General features: G+C 36.5%; 2 protein-coding genes across 2 annotated transcripts in view; both read left to right on the top strand.

Moving 5' to 3' along the window:
• Positions 1–3,383: 3,383 nt before the first annotated feature.
• On the top strand, positions 3,384–5,836 carry LOC307137105 (beta-1,3-galactosyl-O-glycosyl-glycoprotein beta-1,6-N-acetylglucosaminyltransferase 4-like; the record flags this gene model as incomplete). Its single annotated transcript, XM_079834584.1, has 3 exons — positions 3,384–3,532; positions 3,642–3,785; positions 4,663–5,836. The coding sequence occupies 3 exons, from the start codon at positions 3,384–3,386 to the stop codon at positions 5,834–5,836; spliced, it is 1,467 nt and encodes a 488-aa protein (XP_079690710.1).
• A 2,302-nt stretch (positions 5,837–8,138) lies between these two features.
• The window catches only part of fam169ab (family with sequence similarity 169 member Ab), a 37,141-nt gene continuing 25,573 nt past the window's right edge, over positions 8,139–19,706 (top strand). Inside the window, exon 1 of the mRNA XM_079834435.1 lies at positions 8,139–8,531. The gene's annotated coding sequence lies outside the window, so the exon portion shown is untranslated. The remainder of the gene's footprint in view (positions 8,532–19,706) is intronic.

Raw genomic sequence — 19,706 nt, 5'->3', positions numbered from 1 at the left:
TGCTTCAGTGGTTCTTCAGCGGTTCTTCAGAGGTGCTATATAGCACCTTAGTCAAAGAACCGGTGAAGAACTTCTGAAGAACCGCTGAAGAACCTCTGAAGAACCGCTGAAGAACCACTGAAGCACCAAAATTGGTGCCATATAGCACTAAAAAAGGTTCCCCTATGATTACGAGCCAAGAACCATTTTTGGTGCAATATAGAACCTTTTTTTTTTTAGAGTGTATATATATATATATATATATATATATATATATATATATATATATATATATATATATATATATATATATATATATATATATATATATATTATTCACATACGAATATTTTAATTCCATTTCTGCGTAAAGCACTTTGAATTGCCACTGTGGATGAAATGTGCTATACAAATAAACTTGCCTTGACTTGCCTTGCCTTGCCTTAAAATCAGCCTTTATGACAGAGTGAATTTAGAGACAACACCCCTACACCCCTTCAATCATAGAAATAAAGTGGTATTGGTTAACCTTTCTGCAGTTCATAAAATTCTTCATTTTTTCTGTCATATTGGTTTACCAGAAAAGTCATACACACTAGCAAAAATTAACAACAAAAAAACCCTTATGTTATCATGCTGCTCTGTCTGGTATACCTGAAGTCTTTATATACTCACACACTGTTATGCCTGTAGTATCACATTTGATTTCAAACGAAAAAGTGTGAAAAAAGTTAGTTTTTAAAGTTTTAATTATGGATATTTTTCTTACACAAACACTTCGCTTTGCTTCAGAAGTCCTTTATTAGCCCCCCGGAGCCGTTTGGAGTACTTTTATGATGGATGGATGCACTTTTATGGACTTCAAAATATCATCCTCTATTCACTGCCATTATAAAGCTTGGAAGAGCCAGGATATTATTTAATTTATCTCCGATTGTATTCATCTGAAAGAAGAAAGTCATATACACCCAGGATTACTTGAGGGTGTGTCATGGGGTAATTTTCCTTTTTGGCTTAACTATCCCTTTAACAATGAGGAGATGGCACAAAGGAACACAAACGCCTTTTTGTAAAGAGGAATATTTTGTGTAAAGTATGGTTTGTAGTGTATGTGTTTATTTCTTACAGTACCTAATGTGTGAACTTGGATTAATACAGAGTATGGGTTATCATACTTAGCCTTCACTTCACTAATGGAGCTTGACGGTAATGGTAATTTAATGGAAAATTTCTAAATCTTACGAGAACTTTGATTTTATAGCACACATTTATTTTGTAAATTATATTTTATATAAAAGTACAAACATTTGGAAGATACTGACTTTTTTCAATTTCACTTTTATAATAATGTGCCACGTGTCTTCATTAAAAAGATGATGTTGGCTACTCCAAAGCTTTTACAACAATTAAATTTGAAAATTATATTCATATCAGAACAGTTAACAGGTTAAACATGATCTTTTCATAAAGTATTTTCCATGTTATGAGAACAATTAATAAATAACCACATTCCATGAGTGTAAAGAAAAGATAAGGAAGGACCTGATTTAAAAAAGCAAGTTCATTTTCTATAAATGAAAAAGCACAGAAATGAATGCAAGTATAGTATACTCTTAAAAAGAAATATTCCAAAAGGTTGTTTGTTGCTTAGCTTTATAAAGCATTTTGGTTCCCTAGAGACCTTTCCATTAACATTTATTTTCTTAGTGTTTAATAATCTAAAGATCCTTTTTTCACTATAATATTTGATATTAGTTTTAAGAGTGTAGTCCATTTGTTTGATTTATGATCAAAATGTATGACGTAATTTATTATTTTTATTGAACTGTACTTTATCCTTCACATAAACCCCTCCCTTTCGACACATTTGGTCTTTATAGTAGCTCTGGAAAGAAGTGGGGTGAAAGAAAAAAAAGAAGGGCAGATGGATTCCTGTACAACAGGTTGTGTATTAACAACAACTGTGTGTCTGATAACTGTCCCGGAACGTTGTTGCTGGCATGTTGTCTTTGTCACTGTGATGAGAGCACTGACTGCCTTTTGGACTAAACTATCAGAGTCTATACTGTTCAGTTGTATACAATTTTAGGGTCCTTAAGGTTTGGATGCCTATATGATATGTGTGAATTTCCATGAATAGGAGGATGAAGTCTTGTAAGGTAAGCATCTGTTTTTCTTTGTTAGAAAATTAATTATAATGTAGTATGTTTAAATATGAGGAAGCAAACTAAATAACACTATATACATGTAGTACCTAGCCTATTACTAATACAATATTTTAGCGGTAACACTTTACAATATTTTTCCATTAGTTAACAACTTTAGTTAAAGGGATAGTTCACTCCAAATAGGAAAATTCTGTCATCATCTACTCACCCTCATGTCGTTCAAAATCTGTATGAACTTCTTTAAATAGCATTAGACAGGATACTTTAATACTCCCCCCTTCAACTTATTTAACATGAACAAAGATTAATAAATACTGTATCAAATGTAGTTAATTCATTAATGTTAACAAATGAGACCTTGTTGTAAAGTGTTACCAATTCTACTTTTATAATCTTTCTCCTTTCTTTCATTTTTATTTGTGGTACTAATCTAAAAAAATATAAATAAATTCTCTGATGTTCAGGTGTGGCATTAGCGTCTCATACAATAATACTCTCTATTATTGTTTGAGATGCTAATGCCACACCTTAACGTCAGAGAATTTAACTCATTGAAACATTCAAAAGATTTAGGAACAAAACACTAGAACCTATGGTTCTCTTTCATCATCTTGTGTTCGAGATCCACCTATGGGAAGGGCATCCGCTGACCTCTACAGAAGCATCCAATTGCACCAAGTCTGGCAAGTTCTGTGTCTGCTCTCGCATCTTCTCACCTGTTCCCACGGCTGCCTGCCACGGATTTCTCTGAGTTTTTCGGTATGTCGCTCTCTATTTCTGCTCTGGTTCGAGCACAGTTGCTCCACAATGAATCAAGTCCAGACCGAACTTCCCGACCTCAAATGTTGTGGGCGGGTCTAAGTTCGGCTGGCATCCAGGCTAGGGAGATTTATCACAGGCAACCCTAAGCGCACTAGGGCTTTCCCCGCGTGTGGTTGCTACTATACAGAATGCAAGGGCCGTTTCTCAACGGTTGGGCAGCATCCTCTAATAGGAGAGATTTATGAAGGGTGCCCATCGCTCTTTGCCATTCATTAGGAGAACGGTCCCTGATTGGAACCTCTCCATGGTGCTGGAGGGTCTGTCTAAATTCCCTTTTGAGCCTCTGGGAAATATTTCCGGCCTTGGCGTCAGCCAAACGTGTAAGTGAGTTGCATGCACTTTCGGTCCATGCACTAAATTCTCTCCGGGTGGAGATAAGGTTTTCCTTAAGCCTAATCTGGCCTTCATGACGAAATGTTTCCCTGCGTTCACATCGGTGGTGTTGAAGCTGTCCGCTTTTTACCCTCTGCCTTTTTCCTCCATGGAGGATCAAAGGCTGAATGCCCTGTGTCCAGTCCGTGCGTTACAGATGCATTTGGCTATGACCAGTCCTTTCCAGAAGAGTGACCAGCTCTTTGTTCCATGGGCACCTCGCCACAAGGGGAATCCCCTATCTAACAACGCCTCTCACATTGGCTTGTGGACGCTATAATTTTGGCATATGAATCGAAGGGAGTGCAACTCTCAGAGCTCATTCCACGAGGGGCTTAGCCGCCTCTTGGGCTCTGTTCAGGGCAGGACATTTGCTCTGCTGTCAGCTGGGCTTCTCACCATACGTTTGTGCGTTACTACAGGCTGGATGTCACCAGAACCTCGGTAGCACATTCGGTTTTGGGGGTGGGATCGTCTTAACCCTACCTTCTCTTGTGTGTGCCACACACATTTCATATCCTGATTTTACACCGCAGTTATGTGTGTGCGTTGGTGTGGCAGGTTCATGATTATGAGACGTGTCAAGCACCACCCCTTGGGGTGACCGTCTTTCTCTGGCTAACAGAACCTCACTGTGAGTGTATTGGGAAATCGGGGAGCTGTCCATGTCTCTCCCATAGGTGGATCTCGAACACGAGATGATGAAAGAGAACAATAGGTTACTGTCGTAACCCTGGTTCTCTGAAACATAGAGTGGAGAGATCCACCAGCTTTGCCCTGCTTACCACACGAGAAGCGAATATACTTACTGATGTACAGTAGTGCGTGCAGGTCTTTTATGCCCACAGGTAAAGAGTGGGGCCTTAACGGACATTGGCTGCACGCTTCTGTCTGTCTTGCCAGACTTTGGTGCAATTGGATGCTTCTGCAGAGGTCAGGTATGGATGCCCTTCCCATAGGTGGATCTCTTCACTCAATGTTTCAGAGAACCGGGTTACGACAGTAACCTGTTGTTTTCACTGAAACTATTTTTTCTTTGCAGAGCAAAAATAGACAGAATCGGTCAATACATGATGCCTGTAAAATGTAAGTTGTTTAACTTTCTTGTTCATTTATCATTCATTTATTTAATAGAAGCAACATCAAACGCTTATTCTTGTGTGATACATATAGTTTTCCATGTTTAAATTTCATACAGTAAGCATAATTTGTAATGTGACTTTATTTATCCCTACAGAATGGGCAGATTGTGGATCCACCTCAAACTGAGAAATGCCTTATTTATCGTTTTAACACTGGCACTTCTTATATCTTTTTCAAGAGTAAATAAAGGAAGAGGACAGGAAATTAGAGTCTCTGAGAGGCCACGGCTGACAGTTAAACATGGCATTAATTGCACAGCAATATATGAAATGGAACCTGTGGAAGTGGGAAAAACTTTAGCCATCCGCAAGCAAAAAACCTACGTAGAGGCAACTGACCAGACGATCGCGAATGCCACCTCTGATTGTGATCGGTTTGTCTCACAGGGCTATGATGCGATTCAAGGCACTGAATTTGAGCGTGAATTTCCCCTTGCTTACTCTTTGGTTGTTCATCAAGATGCAGATCTTGTGGAGAGGTTGCTCAGGGCCGTTTATATGCCACATAACATATATTGCATAAATTATGATCTGAAGTCCTCAGCTGACTTTATTTCAGCAATGAAAGGTCTGGCCCGCTGCATCCCCAACGTCTTCATAGCCTCTAAACTGGAGAGGGTGCAGTATGCAGGCATCTCACGACTCAAAGCGGATCTTAATTGCCTGTCTGACCTCTTAGATTCTGAGGTTAAGTGGAAGTATGTCATCAACCTGTGCGGCCAGGACTTTCCACTGCGCACAAACGCTGAGCTGGTGTCGGATCTAAAAAAGCTGAAAGGCAGGAACATGGTGGAGAGCAAGTGGCCTGAAGGAAAGCAATGGCGCTGGAGTGTTCATTATAACCAGAAAAATAACAAATCGGAGTATTACGACACACCTGTCGCTACGTCTGAGGAGAAATCTCCACCACCTCACAAAATAGATATGTTTGTGGGCAGCGCATACTTTACTCTCTCAAGGGAATTTGTGGTTTTTGTTCACTGGAGTTTTCTAGCCAGGGATTTCTTGGCTTGGTCTGAGGATACATACTCACCTGATGAACATTTCTGGGCGACTCTGGTTCGTGTGCCTGGAGTACCAGGTGAAGTGCCGAGATCTGATCCTGAGATCTCAGAACTGATGAGTAAAACACGCCTGGTAAAGTGGTCGTATTTAGAAAGGCAACTTTACCCACCATGCACTGGAGTCAGTGTACGAGCTGTGTGTATTTATGGTGCTGCTGAGCTCAGATGGCTCCTAAACTACGGCCACTGGTTTGCTAATAAAGTAGATCCAAAAGTGGATCCTGTCCTTATGGAATGTTTAGAAGACATGCTTGCAGAAAAACGTCTGAATGTGCAGAGTAAAGTATAAATAATTGATTCCTGCCGTGGAGGACACTGTAATACTGACTGCCTGGCTGTATAAGTTATTCTCTGTCGCCCCCTGCTGTGTACAAAGCAATAAAGCATGAGTTGGCTTTTTGAACCACTGTTCAGAAGTCCTATGGGGCTTTTGTGCCTGGAAAATACAAAAATAATTAATAAACCAGCAGCACTTATGGAGGAATGCCCTTGTGAAAATAACGAGGAAACCATTGCCACCTAAAAGATTGTATAACTGAACATGTGTGCCTTTAAAAGAACTGATCAAACAAATCCAGTTCCGAAACATTTTTAAAAATGTAATCACGTCCTCTTTTTTTTTTATTATTAGCACTGAACACATACGATTTCCAGTGATATTGATAAAAATTTAAGAAGAAGAGAGGCATTTTCTATTTATTAAAAAAAATATATATATATATTTCAAAAGTTTGAAATAAAGCGGGAAACATGAAGAGTTGGGTCTAAAAAATGTTTTAGGACATTTTAAAATAAAATATGTATTTACAATATGTATAGGCTATTTATGTGTTTGTGCCTTCGTGGATATAAAGGTATATGAAAAACAGGTATTTTTTATTTTATTTTTTATGTATTTGAATATTTATTTATTATTCATAAAAAAAAGAGGCTATTGGTCAGACTGAGCCTGGTTTCTCCCAAGGTTTTTTCTCTCCATTCTGTCACCTGATGGGGTTTGGGTTCTTTCTCACCATCGCCTCTGGCTTGCTTATAGTTGGGGACACTTAAATATTCAATAATATTATTGATCTGACTGTACTGAAGCTTCTGTATGAGAACTGAAATGATCGATTTTTGCTGTTTTAATTTTTGAACTAATTTAATAAATTATGAACTTTACAACGGAACAGTTTGGGATACTCTTTCTTTTAAAATATCTTGCCTAGCAAAAATGAATAATAAATAAATTATCATTGCTTTAAGTTCAGGCAATAAAGTTAACACAACTGAAAAAGAAAGTGTGATAATGCGTGTTATGTAGCCATCAGCTTGACCATCAACATTATGTGCATTGTTTGATCATCATGCATCTCTGCTTTCAACAATATGAATAATGAATATTTGAATATACCAATAAAGTACCTTGAAACTGAAACTAATGCACATAATCTTATTATGAGGGAGAATAAGACATCTAATTAACATAATCTAATGTGATTATACATGGACCATATGTCGCCTATCAGTGACATCATACACGCATTTCCATATATTTTACGTATTTTGTAGAAACCAAGAAAGCACCAGATATGCTTTAATATATTACGTGTTTTATCAGACAAGGGAACAACTGTTTGGATACATTAATAGACATAAAACAATCATTGTTATATAGCTCAACACGTTTATTCTTATTGTTTGAATCTCATTTTCTTGATTTACAAGTGTCTCATAGTAGCCGTTGAGCGAACGCACAGAGAAGCATTATAACATAACTTTCAATACACTCAAATGTATCTAATATGATAAAACAGTGACGCCAGCGCCGCCATCGTCATGTGTCACACTCATCTCTCATTAGCAATTGCTCCAGGGACCTCGTTCAGCTCCAACAACACTCGGTCCTGCTCTGCTTCATCCTACAGTAATGTTAATAATCTCATCCATGCAAGATTTCTGCCCGAGTCCCGTCCCGATTCTTTTCCACCGGCTGTGAGGTGAAGACGATCTCTCCTATGAATCCGCTCTCAAACTTGGCATCATCAAGCTACGCCTTTGTTTTGAATAGCTGACCTCTAGTGGCGAAAAACTACACATTGTGCCTTTAGTAAAAAAGATTTTAGTTTAACAATAGCAACAATGATTTACAAACACTTGGGGGTGTTAAGCATGTTTTCAATGTAGTTTTTATTTGTATCTTTTTAATTAATTAATTTAAGCATACATACATACATTAAACCTAAATCTATAATTACAAAATGGACATAACCCCAAATTATAATAGAAAACTTTTTTACTTGTTTAATATTTTTTTATTTAGCAGGCTATTTATTTTCAGCAATTATATTTCTTGATGATTATTTAACTGTCTGGCACTTTAGCACAGAATCTCTGTGTTGTCTCAATTTGTTATGTAGCCTACTGTGCATTCCTTGGGGGAAAAAACTAGCCTATTTCTCAATCTCAGACTCCCATCTACTGTAGCTCAGCTATTTTTGTACAAATTCACCAGAAACATGGACTGTCTGACACCTGCTTTAACCAGATAGCCAATGCAAGACTTTAGTCTATTTTTACATCTCCACTGACAAACTTATCCTCTTGCTCTTATACGTCACATTCTACACAGACGCGACAACCTGTGAAAGCTGACTTTTGCTTACCTAATGCACCACAATCTTTTGTGACAATTTTATCTTTCTGTTCACCGTCGCTTCTTGGAATTTTGATAGATGGGAGTATAGTTTGCCTCTCATGACACTTAAACATAAGACAAATATAGTAAACTCCTCAAATCCTTTACTTTTTGTGGAGATATTTGAGACCTCGCACACCCCGTAGAAAGCAGCTCTACGGGTGCGCGCGCAGGGCTGACCGCGTCCCCGAGCTTACGCTATTAACAACAAGCGGAGGTTCCGTGCTTAAACCGGCTATTGGATAAAAAAACTCGCTCAAAGGAAAAATTAAAACGCATAAAAAACCACATCGTCAGCAGGATTAAGGTGAGTCGACAGTTTTCCTCCAGCCGCGTGCATGGCAGATAGTTTCTCGAGTGTTGTGAAAGCAAACTGAACTGGCACGGCCCAGTATTGAGGGATGCAATTGATTTCTATGTCTCATATTAAATATACTTAGAAATAAGCAACGTGTAAGCTTGTATCTCTCATAATCTCTCAGGAGTGGCCGTATCTGACACATTGTGTTGAAACATTGCATTTCATTTGGGGACACTTTGTTACAATCAAAAATGAAATGTGCATGCGACTTCAGGTGAGGCGCACAAAAAATGGGTAAAATATGAGCTTGCGCACTCATGCGCTTTACGAAACTCATGTTTGAGCTATGAGTTCTTGATCTGCGTGCATTTATAATATATGGTGGAATTACATGAATTATGGGTATGAACTTTATAATTCACTTAGGCTACTATAAGACTTCTTTACTTTTTATTTTGTTTGGTTATTCATTCTTCGCCTCATTGTTTGCGCTTCCATGTTATATAAAATATCTTAAAGCCGTGGTTTTATTAATCTAGTCATGATGACGGTGTTTTTGTTGGTCATAGAGCTAATGTAGACACATTTTCTGACACACCCCCTCAGTCTGAATCGTTCCCTGCACTTTGTGTAAAACGGTTCATTCATAATTGTAATGATTTTTTAAGAGAAGTTGTCGCTTGTTTTGAATAGTCCATTAAAGTCAGTGGAGCTCATACATTGCGGAGCTAGCGATGTCTAATTCATGAACGAATCGTAATTTGTATGATTCGATTGAACCGGTTACAATCGATCTGAACCGATCCGTATCAAACATGAGAACCGATAATTAGTGAAAATTAAATGACTTGACTACGAATAGCAGATGTTAACGTAATCTTTTTATAACTTCATTGTATGACTGAATCATGAATCATGGCTGCAACAAACTCAACCTTGCACAAAATAAATTACAATAAACGCCCATCATAAAAAATGATTAATTTTTTGAACCGGTTCTTTGAAAAGAACTGTTTGAAAGAATCGACTCTCGAAAATAATTCGGATTTGCCATAACTGGAGCTTGTTGTGAGGGGGTAGTCGTGTCATATAGCATATCCTTCTTCCATGAAAAGAGAACACTGTGTTCTTTTTGAACGAGAAGAGAAAGAGAGAGCAGTTCTGTTAAACATGAATTGACATGAACATCAGGGTCATTCCACGAAATCAGTGCCTTTTCAACTTAGAAAAGTTAAAATATAAAATAAGTTTAATTTATGTTTTAAAAATATCCATGAAATGAAGACAGCTTAAAATGACAATAAATTCTATTGTGCCATCTCAGGCTACGACATTTTTTATTTTATGACTATTTATCTACCTCATGTTTTGATATTTTTGTCATCCCTGTTACAGACACAAGCGTTAGCCTACTATATACAATAGTTTTAATTAGAAATATGTTATAGTTTTAACGTATTTGAGCAGTTTTTTAGTCCCTCTTTTCAGTTGGATTGTTTCAAATTTTGGATAATTTTTTTCAATCTTATATTTGTCATTCAGATGACCAAGAATTTACTAATTTTAGAGGATGATCACATGCCAATTAAGAAAAATATATATTTTTACAAGAGAGATATTAAAAGAAGGGCTTTGTTCAAAATACAATGTTGATAGGTTTACAAAGGAAAAACTGGGAAGGCCATTTCAAATATAATTTTAATATATTTTATGAAATTAATGACGGTAACAGGACTGACATCATGGTAACAGGACTGACCAGAGTAACAGGGATGACAGGACACACATTCTTCAGCATACACTGCACAAATTTGTTTACATAATATTGTAAACTTTTTAAATTGCATTATATTGTTTGCACTTACTTGGCATGGTTGTATTAGTGAAGCACATTACATTTCAAAGATATCTAAAATGTTGACTACCATTGACTACCATAGTAGGAAAAAAATACTATGTTAGTCAATGGAGGGCGAGATCTGCTTGGTTACAAACATTCTTCCAATATCATTTGTTTTTCTGCTGCACTTAATGGCATACTACTATCATCTGAAAAAGTGCATTAAAGTGCAAATATAAAATAACATTTAAATCATCACACAAATGTTAAAACTATTTAAACAGTTAATACTTTAATTACCAATAATACTAATACCAACAATTCTAACTAAAAATGTAACTGATCCTCATATACCACCCACTCTGAATAATATAGGCATTAGCTCAATAATACACGCAGGATGACATTTAAAAATTTTTGCATTTTACACAGATAAACTTTAAAAACAGTGTGGCTTAGGTGACACATGTCATGTAATCCCTGTTACCCACATGTCACAACCTGTTACTATAGAAAAGTAACAGGGCTGACGGTAACAGGTTTGACAAATTCAAGCTAATTTGCTAACTGCTAGCTAACTGTCAATACCACAAAAGCACATGGTGTAAACTTTGAAGCGATATTACTTGTAGATATTGATTTCATTATGTTAAATAAATAATAATTTTAATTTATACTTTTAAAAATGGCAACAGTTTTGACATTGCATGATGTCCCCACCTCAGTCAACCCTCATAAATCATCAAAAATAGAACATTATAAAAGAGAGAGAGAAAATTACTTGTTTTGACTGTTGGAATAATGATGAGAGATGATGTAACTTCCTGGAAGTGATGTCACTGGAATGCACAATTATTTTAAAGGGTTTTTTGGTGAGGGTAACAGGAATGACATGGAATCAAGGGACAACGATAAAATGATTTGTATGTTAAAAAAAAAAAAAATACTTATGCCCAAACACTGCTTAACAATGAGAATATACTTATAGCTATATGCAAATGTGATTTTAGAATAATTTTGCCTTCAGTTTGCAAATTAAAAGTCCTGCTGAAAAAGAACAATCATATCGAGGGACATGGCAAAAACCTTACCCTTATCATCTTAGAAGCAATTTTAATTACTTAAAATAATATTTAATTGACTTTAATTTAATGTAATATTGAGGAAACAATACATAGTATTATTATGTTTTTAAATCACAAATTTGTGTTGTTATAATAATTCTATGTCTGATTATTTCTTAGGGACACAAAAGGCACCGATTTCGTGGAATGACCCATCAACTGTTCTATTTTTTATTTAGTCTACCACCAGGGTAAAGAGATTGATTGATTATGTAGGCCTACTACCTGTGATCAACAAATTATTTGAATTGTCTCTATAAAAAAAGGTATATATTTGCCTTTTAAACAAGTGTCTTAAGGGGGTAGTTCACCCTAAAATTAAAATTACCACATGATTTACACACCCTCAAGTCATCCTAGGTGTTTCTTTCAGACGAATACAATCAGAGTTATATAAAAAAATGTCCTGGCTCCTCCAAGCTTTATAATGGCCGTTTCTGTCATCATAAAAGTGCTCCACACGGCTCCGGGGGGTTAATAAAGGCATTCTGAAGCGAAGGGTAAGAAAAATATCCATATTTTAAACTTTATAAACTAAAATAACTAGCTTCTGGCAGACAGCCGTGCGCATTGATTTACAGAGAAAGAGTAACTCTTGACTTGACGCAATACGATTTGACGAACGCGTAAGTGCAAAGGATAGAGTAAAACAGAACACTGGTCATGAATTAGAAGTCTAAAATGAGAATTTTGAGAGAAATGCTGGAGGATTTTGATATTTGTTTGAACTGCAAGAGGTGTCAAGTGTTAAATATGGATATTTTTCTTACGCATTGCTCCGCCTCAGAAGGCCTTTATTAACCCCCCTGAGCCGTGTGGAGCACTTTTATGATGGATAGATGCACTTTATTATGGACTTCAAAACAGAAACGGCCATTCACTGCCATTGTAAAGCTTGTAAGAGCCAGGACATTTTTTTATTTAACTCCGATTGTATTCGTCTGAAAAAAGAATGTCATATACGATGTCTTGAGGGTAAATCATGGGCTAATTTTCATTTTTGGGTGAACTATCCCTTTAACTTTCATCTCCAAGTTATTGTGTAGTTTGCTTTCTGGTCATGTCCCTTCTGACTAAACCAGTTCAATCCAGCGCTAGAATTCAAACAACACCACCCCGGTCCCTCAGAAACATCACATTTCTCTAACACACCCTCCTTGTTTTTGTGACAACAGGATCTCTCCACCGTCTGTCATGTCTCTTTGAATTGTTATCTTTCACTCTAGTTTGAGTTGGCAACTTTCACTGTCAGTTTTTAAATACATTTTGAAGACTTTGAGAAAATCACACGTGCTATAATAAGAATAGTGGCAAGTTGCAGTTAGGAACTTTATGCTGAGTCAACATTAGTGTTGATTAACCATGAGACACTGCCTTCAGAATTTTCTTTTTGTGCTTGTCTGCTAATTCTATCTGACACGGAGAGAATGAGTGAATTGGCTCATTTGTTATGTAAGGATAGCTGTGGTAATCACACACACATTCACACACAGTTCTAACTGTCTGCTTGTGTGTTACCGCCAGCCATTCTCTGTTCAGATCAGATGACTATGCCTTTACTTTTTTAATATAAAGAGACTGGGGCTAGTTGTCACATAAATGCAAGTTGTTTAGCAACTCTAAGGTTTTTTTTAATATTTATCTGAGCCTTAGATCTACATGACTTCCCTTCCAGGTGCAGTGGCTGTAATGCACTAATAACCCCTCCTGCTGATTTTAGCTTAGGATTGATTAAGTTAATTGGCTTTATCTCCCCTGCTTGCGTGATACTACAACAGGGGCAAGAATAGCCCTCAGTGAACCAGGATTGTAAGGGGTTTCAGATCGCTGGCTTCACTCAAGAGTGGGGGTTGCTTTCATTTAGTCCAAAACGTGACCCCTGGTAGTTTGGAATGCTACACTCCATATGCTTAGTTGCAAACAGAGAGTGTGTTTTAAGGAGAGACATTTTCTCTGCTTTTAGAGTTTAAACCTTCTATGTTCTATAACTTTTTCTGTTTGTACTGTTTTTTCCACACACACACTACCATTCAGAAGTTTGGGGACTTCAAAAAAAAGAATACTTAAAAAAAAAAGAATACTTTTATTCAGCAAGGATGCGTTAACTTATAAAAGCTTGTTTCTCCCACAGAATAAAACAATTTAGAAAATAATTGCAACTTTATCTTACTACTGCGTTATAGTCAGAAAGTCAGAATTGCATGATAAAAAGTCTTTATAAGATTTATAACTCGCAATTCTGACTTTTTCTCAGAATTGAGAAATAAACGGAGCAGAAAAAGGCTGACTTTTTTCTTAAAATTGCTAGTTTATGTCTCACAATTCTGACTTTATATCTTGCAATTGTATGTTATAAAGTCACAATTGCAATTTCGACTTATATATCGCAATTCTGAGGAAAAAAGCAATTACCTTTTTAATTTTTTATTCTGTGGCCGAAACAAGCTTCCATATTTACATGATCATAAATGACCCTAAAGACAGACACAAAATATATCTATTTCTTTTAAATCTTTCTTCTTTTCTAGTATTAAAGAATACTAAAAAAGTATTCCACAAAAATATTAAGCAGCACAATGTTTACAATGTTGAATAATAATGTTTCTTGAGCACCAAATCAGTGTATGATCTTTCAGAAATCAGTTTAATGTGACTGAAGACTGGTGTAATGGCTGCTGAAAATTCAGTTACCATCACAGGAATGCATATTATAAAGTAGAAAACTAAGTATCAGAAATAGCTTTAGGCGCTAAATTTAGTTTTAAAAGTCAACATGTAATTCAAGTATTTTTTGAGAGTAGGAACTGTAAAGGGATGACAGCGTGTAATTGAATATAAATGGAAGAAGTTTCTACAGGATAATAATATTTCACAATATTAATGTATTTTTTGATAAAAGCAACCTTGGTGAGCAAGCATAGGGGTGGTCACATTTATTGTTGTTCATTTAATTTTCGCGGGTGAAATCCAGTCATCTCAATAGTGTGAGTGCGAAAGATTTCCCCGCACAGATTTCGCAATTCATGTGGATTTGTCAAGTTGACCAACAGAAGGCTGCTTAGTTCAAAAGTGACTTCTGTGTCAGCTGTGCGTTTATACATTGCTACACTATTGACAATAGACAATGGGCCCTTTTTGCCCGTGATATTATGCTATATGTGACCGCACCTTCTTTCAAAAACATTAAAAAATCTTACTGACCCCAAACTTTTGAATACTAGTGCATCCTGAATTATTATTCTTAGAAATACTTCAGTTAAAAGTCCTGTGTACATCTTGCGTGCATGCATTAAGTTGTAGCTGACAAAGCGTTCTCTGTCTGTCTGCATATCAGAGCATATGGTCAATAGTGCATTCTATGCATGTTATACATTCTACATTGAGAGCAGAGAGTGTGCTAGGGGCCCCAGCCATTTATTTCCTGCCTTTCCTGTAGACAGCTGTTACGCAACATGTGGCGCTGGACAACATGCTATTTATTGGTTTTAGCTTTTGCACACTTATTATGACTGATGCTAAACCTGCATTTAGCAGCAAATCAAAAGTGAGAGAGTATTAAAAAAGATGCATATTTTTATATGATATTAGTTGGATAATGCAAATGCAAGTATATAAACAAAACATGCAGATTCAGAAGCAAAGGATTTAGGCTAAAACACTGTTTTCAGCTAGTTTTCTTTAAAGCTGCTGTGTGTAATGTATGCACCTTTTAATGTGAATTAGGATTGCAAAAATCATTAAAATCACTATGAAGTCAAAACGGACAATTCTTGTTTTTGTTTTTTAATGGAATATTGCAGTATTGTCATGCCCTCATGATCTTTTATCAAATTAACTTCCCCTGCCACATGCAACTACATCTCTTCTTTACTGACGTGAGGGCGGGACAACCTGTCAGTCACATGAGATCACAGCAATAGCAAGGCTCGACATTAAGCCTGTTCACGTGCTTGAACAGGCCAAATCTGCCATTCACTTGTCCAAGCAAACAATTTGCTTGTCCGGATTATTATTATTATTTTTTGGTAAATATAATTTATTCTGAAGCAATATTCCCACCAGTGTTCAATCAGCAGCTTTGACATATTTAAATCTGCATATTTTTACCTTTTATTTCCTTAATCTTATTAGATATCGGTTATGCTTCAGCTTTCATTTTATTTTCTTAAATTTGATCTATAAACTAATTTAGAATAAGACACTATAGGGCAAATCGAATTAAATAATTTACACTGAAAAATTGAGATTGTTTTAAATATATTTCAATATACAAATAAGAAATAATGGAAATAATGTTTAAAGATGAAACTAAACCACCAGTAGGTGGCAGCATGTGACGGTCTTAATGAGTGAGTCATTGAGTCGATTCATTGAAACGATTCATTCAAATGGCTGATTCATTCAAGAATGAGGCAGTCGTTTACAAGGTCGTAATCCAGCACCCGGAAAGCGTACCTTCCATAGGGGCAGCCATTGCTAACCAAGCCATCACCTGCTGTTAGCATTCCATTGACTCCCATTCATTTTTACATCACTTTGACAGCGAATAACTTTACATCTGAGGCGTTAAAAGACTCCATATGTCCATTGTTTATTTCTAAAGAAACATGATAATGTATGAAAGGCTCCATTACCTTGTATCTTACACTATCGCCCTGCAGAAGCCGTTTTTGTAAAAATAGGCTAACGTTTGCGTCATTACCACGCGACTCTGTCGCACAGCAGAGAAATTACCGTATACACCCAAGGATAAGCTCGCAGGCAATCTTTTACCGTCTATGAGGCAATTCATTAAAATAAATAAATACTATGCAAAATAATGAATCAGAATAATTACCAAAAGTTGCAAAATAATGAATCAGAATAATTACCAAAAGTTGCTCCTGCTGACGCTCTCTCCGTCTCTGCAAGATTCGGTAATTCAGATTTCACTTTGCACAACTATTAGAAGACTTACAACTGTCAATCTCAGTCTGAGGCTGCGCAGTACGATCAGCCATCAGGAAGTGAGTGCTTCTAATTGACCTCACTTTTCTCTGTGGATGTCTATGGGGTCGCTGTGTCCATTTCTTTTACTGTCTATGGTCTTTTATGAACGGGTCATTGAATCTTTGATTCAACCGATTCACTCAAAACGCTGAATGATTCAGTAACACGCTGTGGCTGTGAAGTGCGTTGTGGTTCTGCTGTGATCTTTGTTTGGAACTATTTTCGCTGCTGAAATAGAACAAAGACGGTCAATATTGCATCTAAAATGTAAATGACTTCATGTTAATGAATTGTTTATGGAACTGTCATATGAAATCAGTGTAACATTTTCAATCGTGGTGGTATTCAGGAAAACACCACTCTTACTCGTGTGATTGTTGTTTAACTGTATCATATGTTATAAATTTAAAAACTCCACAATTTGTACTGTTTTTTTTAACTGAATTTCTTTGTGTGAGGCGCTCATTTTTTGAGCCCAATTGGGTGGTTTCGCAATCTATTTCGCGGGCAAAAATGGGTTTGGGCGGGTGGATAAAAATTGGGCTGGTTTTGGATCAGTTCGGCGTGTTTTTTGTAGCTGAGACACCGGCACTTCAGATCCTTCTTCCTGCGACCCTCTGTTCAGCAGGTCTCACACACTCACACACTCACTCACTCACTCACTCACTCACTCACTCACTCACTCACTCACTCACTCACTCACTCACTCACTCACTCACTCACTCACTCTCTCACTCACTCACTCTCTCACACACACACACACACACACACACACACACACACACACACACACACACACACACACACACACACACACACACACACACACACACACACACACACACACACACACTACAGCTCTGGGCTGGCTGACGTGCCCTGACGTAAACTCACAACAGACGCTCCCTCCCACTACCTTCAGCTCATATCGGTTTGTGGAATATAGGCTATAGCTTTATGATATTAGGCCTAATTGTTCAAAATCACAGGTGTTAAACTCAAGTTTGCTATTATATTTAGCGTATGAAAATATTTTTTTGTGTAGAGATGGCCCGCCATGCGCCAACGTTCTGCTTCTGCAAAGAGCGCACTGACACGTTCTATAAATATGTTCAATGCGATTTTCATGTAATGTTATTCATGAATATGCATGTTTCATGTGGCTATTTTAAATAATTGAAATGTTAAAGTGGGTTATTTTCTATGTCCATATCCACTCTATTTTTAAATGTTTGGCTGCTTTTGTTCCAAGCGACTTTTATTGACAATAAACACTCATTGATCGCCTAAGTTGATCGCATTATTTTCCGTAACATAAGCTTATAGTTTAATAGTATAATGGTCAGACTGAGGACGCTTTTGCGTCCATTCCATTTTCCTTTTTTAAACCAGAAATGAAATATGGAAACGCGGTTTCTTCTTTTTTTATTTTAACACTGATTAAAAGAATTAGCAGATAGAAGGTAATTTTCCTAATACCTTATTATTTTTATTAAAAATAATATAAATGATTTATAACTTAAAAAAAAAAAATTGATGTGTAAATAAGCTCAATTTAATTTCTAGGGTTTATATAGGCTAGTCGATAAATTGGTAATTTTAAAGCTTGTTAATGATTTGTATTTAAACGAGAAACAAGCCCAAAAAAATTGGGCGGTTTTTGGCGAAGTTTTGGGCTGGAAAACCCTGCTGGCATCTGGCAACCCTGGCGCTCATTTGTTTTGATTTCTCCTTGAGAGGCAACAGTGCAAAATTGTTATCGTCAGTTCATTAGCTACATTATATAGTATTATCCACTATCAATCCCCACTTACACTAAATTAATGCAGAATCATTCTTGCATTTTGGTGATTCCCTAGTTATTTTGGTTATTGATTTTTTTAATCAGCTTCTCTTTGACTTGCCCCTTCAAAAAATCCACTTGTCCCGGACAAGCAGACAAGCAAAACGATCCAATCAATTCCAAAAGAACAAAATTAAATCTCTCCCTCCAATTTTTTTCTTGTTTAGAAAAGCCATTTCACTCAGATATACGTCACAAGAATGTAGATTGTAGTTGAGAATGTAGTTGTTTAAAGCTCAAATCTGTGGTTTATTTATAAAGAGAGCGCCTATTTAAAAGATATAATCTTGCGTTTTTGGAGTTGTGAGATCCAGGCGATCACCGGTCGCTCAGTGCTCATTAACCCCGGCAAGAGCAGCCTTTCCTCGGCTAGTCCTTCTGACGTTTGCCGCTGGCTCTGTGTCTGTAGCGGTTCGTCTTGTGTGGATATAACGGGCGATCTTTGGTGTCATGAATCTATAATTTGTTGTCTGCCAAATCGTTTTGACTGAGGGCAAAGAGAAGTTTCAAAACTTTATTTTTTAAGGATATTTAAATATACATGCAGTGAAGATAATGTAGGAGTTGCCTGGACCACATTTGTGTGGCTATTAATGTTTAATACAGGGCTCCAGACTAAATTTTTTCACTAGGAGCACAGTGGCCCCCAACTGAAGATTTTAGGGGCACAACCAGAAATTTTAGGGGCGCACACCGCAAATCAACATGCTAACCAAATCTACTAATTTCCACTGTATTACTGATAGGGATCGGTATCGTTAAGGTTTTAATGGTATTACTACTCTTACCGATACTGCTTATCGATCCGGTACTTTAACAGTATTCTTACCGGTTCTTTTTATTATACTTTATTTATTTTATTTTTATGAAAAAAAAAAACATAATTAAGAACATAATTAACATGGCTTTATAATCTGAAAAGTAAAATATCTATAGCAAAAGAAACCGCAAAGTTTGAACAAAAATATAAAACATCTATGTGTAAATGGACCAGTGTGCAGGCATTCGGAAGGTCTGCGAACATTAATATTACAGTAAAGAACAAACCTACAAAGAAATCTAATAAAGTAATGAAATGTAAAATAACACTGCATAGTTTTCACTGTATAAATTGATAGATTAATGCTTATAAAAGCTAAAGTTATTAATTCAAGAGATGTGAATATTTTCTATTTGCCTTTTGTTCGATTCGAATGAATGGCTCAATCGTCAGCAGGTTTATTAGACGCTGCCCCTTTAAGACCGATCGAATGTAGAATTAATAATATCATATTCTCCTATTTCTCCAAACTATTTACGCCCATTTAAGATATAAACTGTTTAAGTAACTACTCTCCAATCCGGTCATTTTGACACCGGCTATTTGTTGTTTATTTGATGGTTTA

This window comes from Gobio gobio (genome assembly GCF_949357685.1).
Source record: "Gobio gobio genome assembly, chromosome: 14".
NCBI classification, from domain to species: Eukaryota; Metazoa; Chordata; class Actinopteri; order Cypriniformes; family Gobionidae; genus Gobio; species Gobio gobio.
The sequence above is the reverse complement of the archived record's forward strand: the minus strand, read 5'-3'. Positions and strand labels throughout refer to the sequence as shown.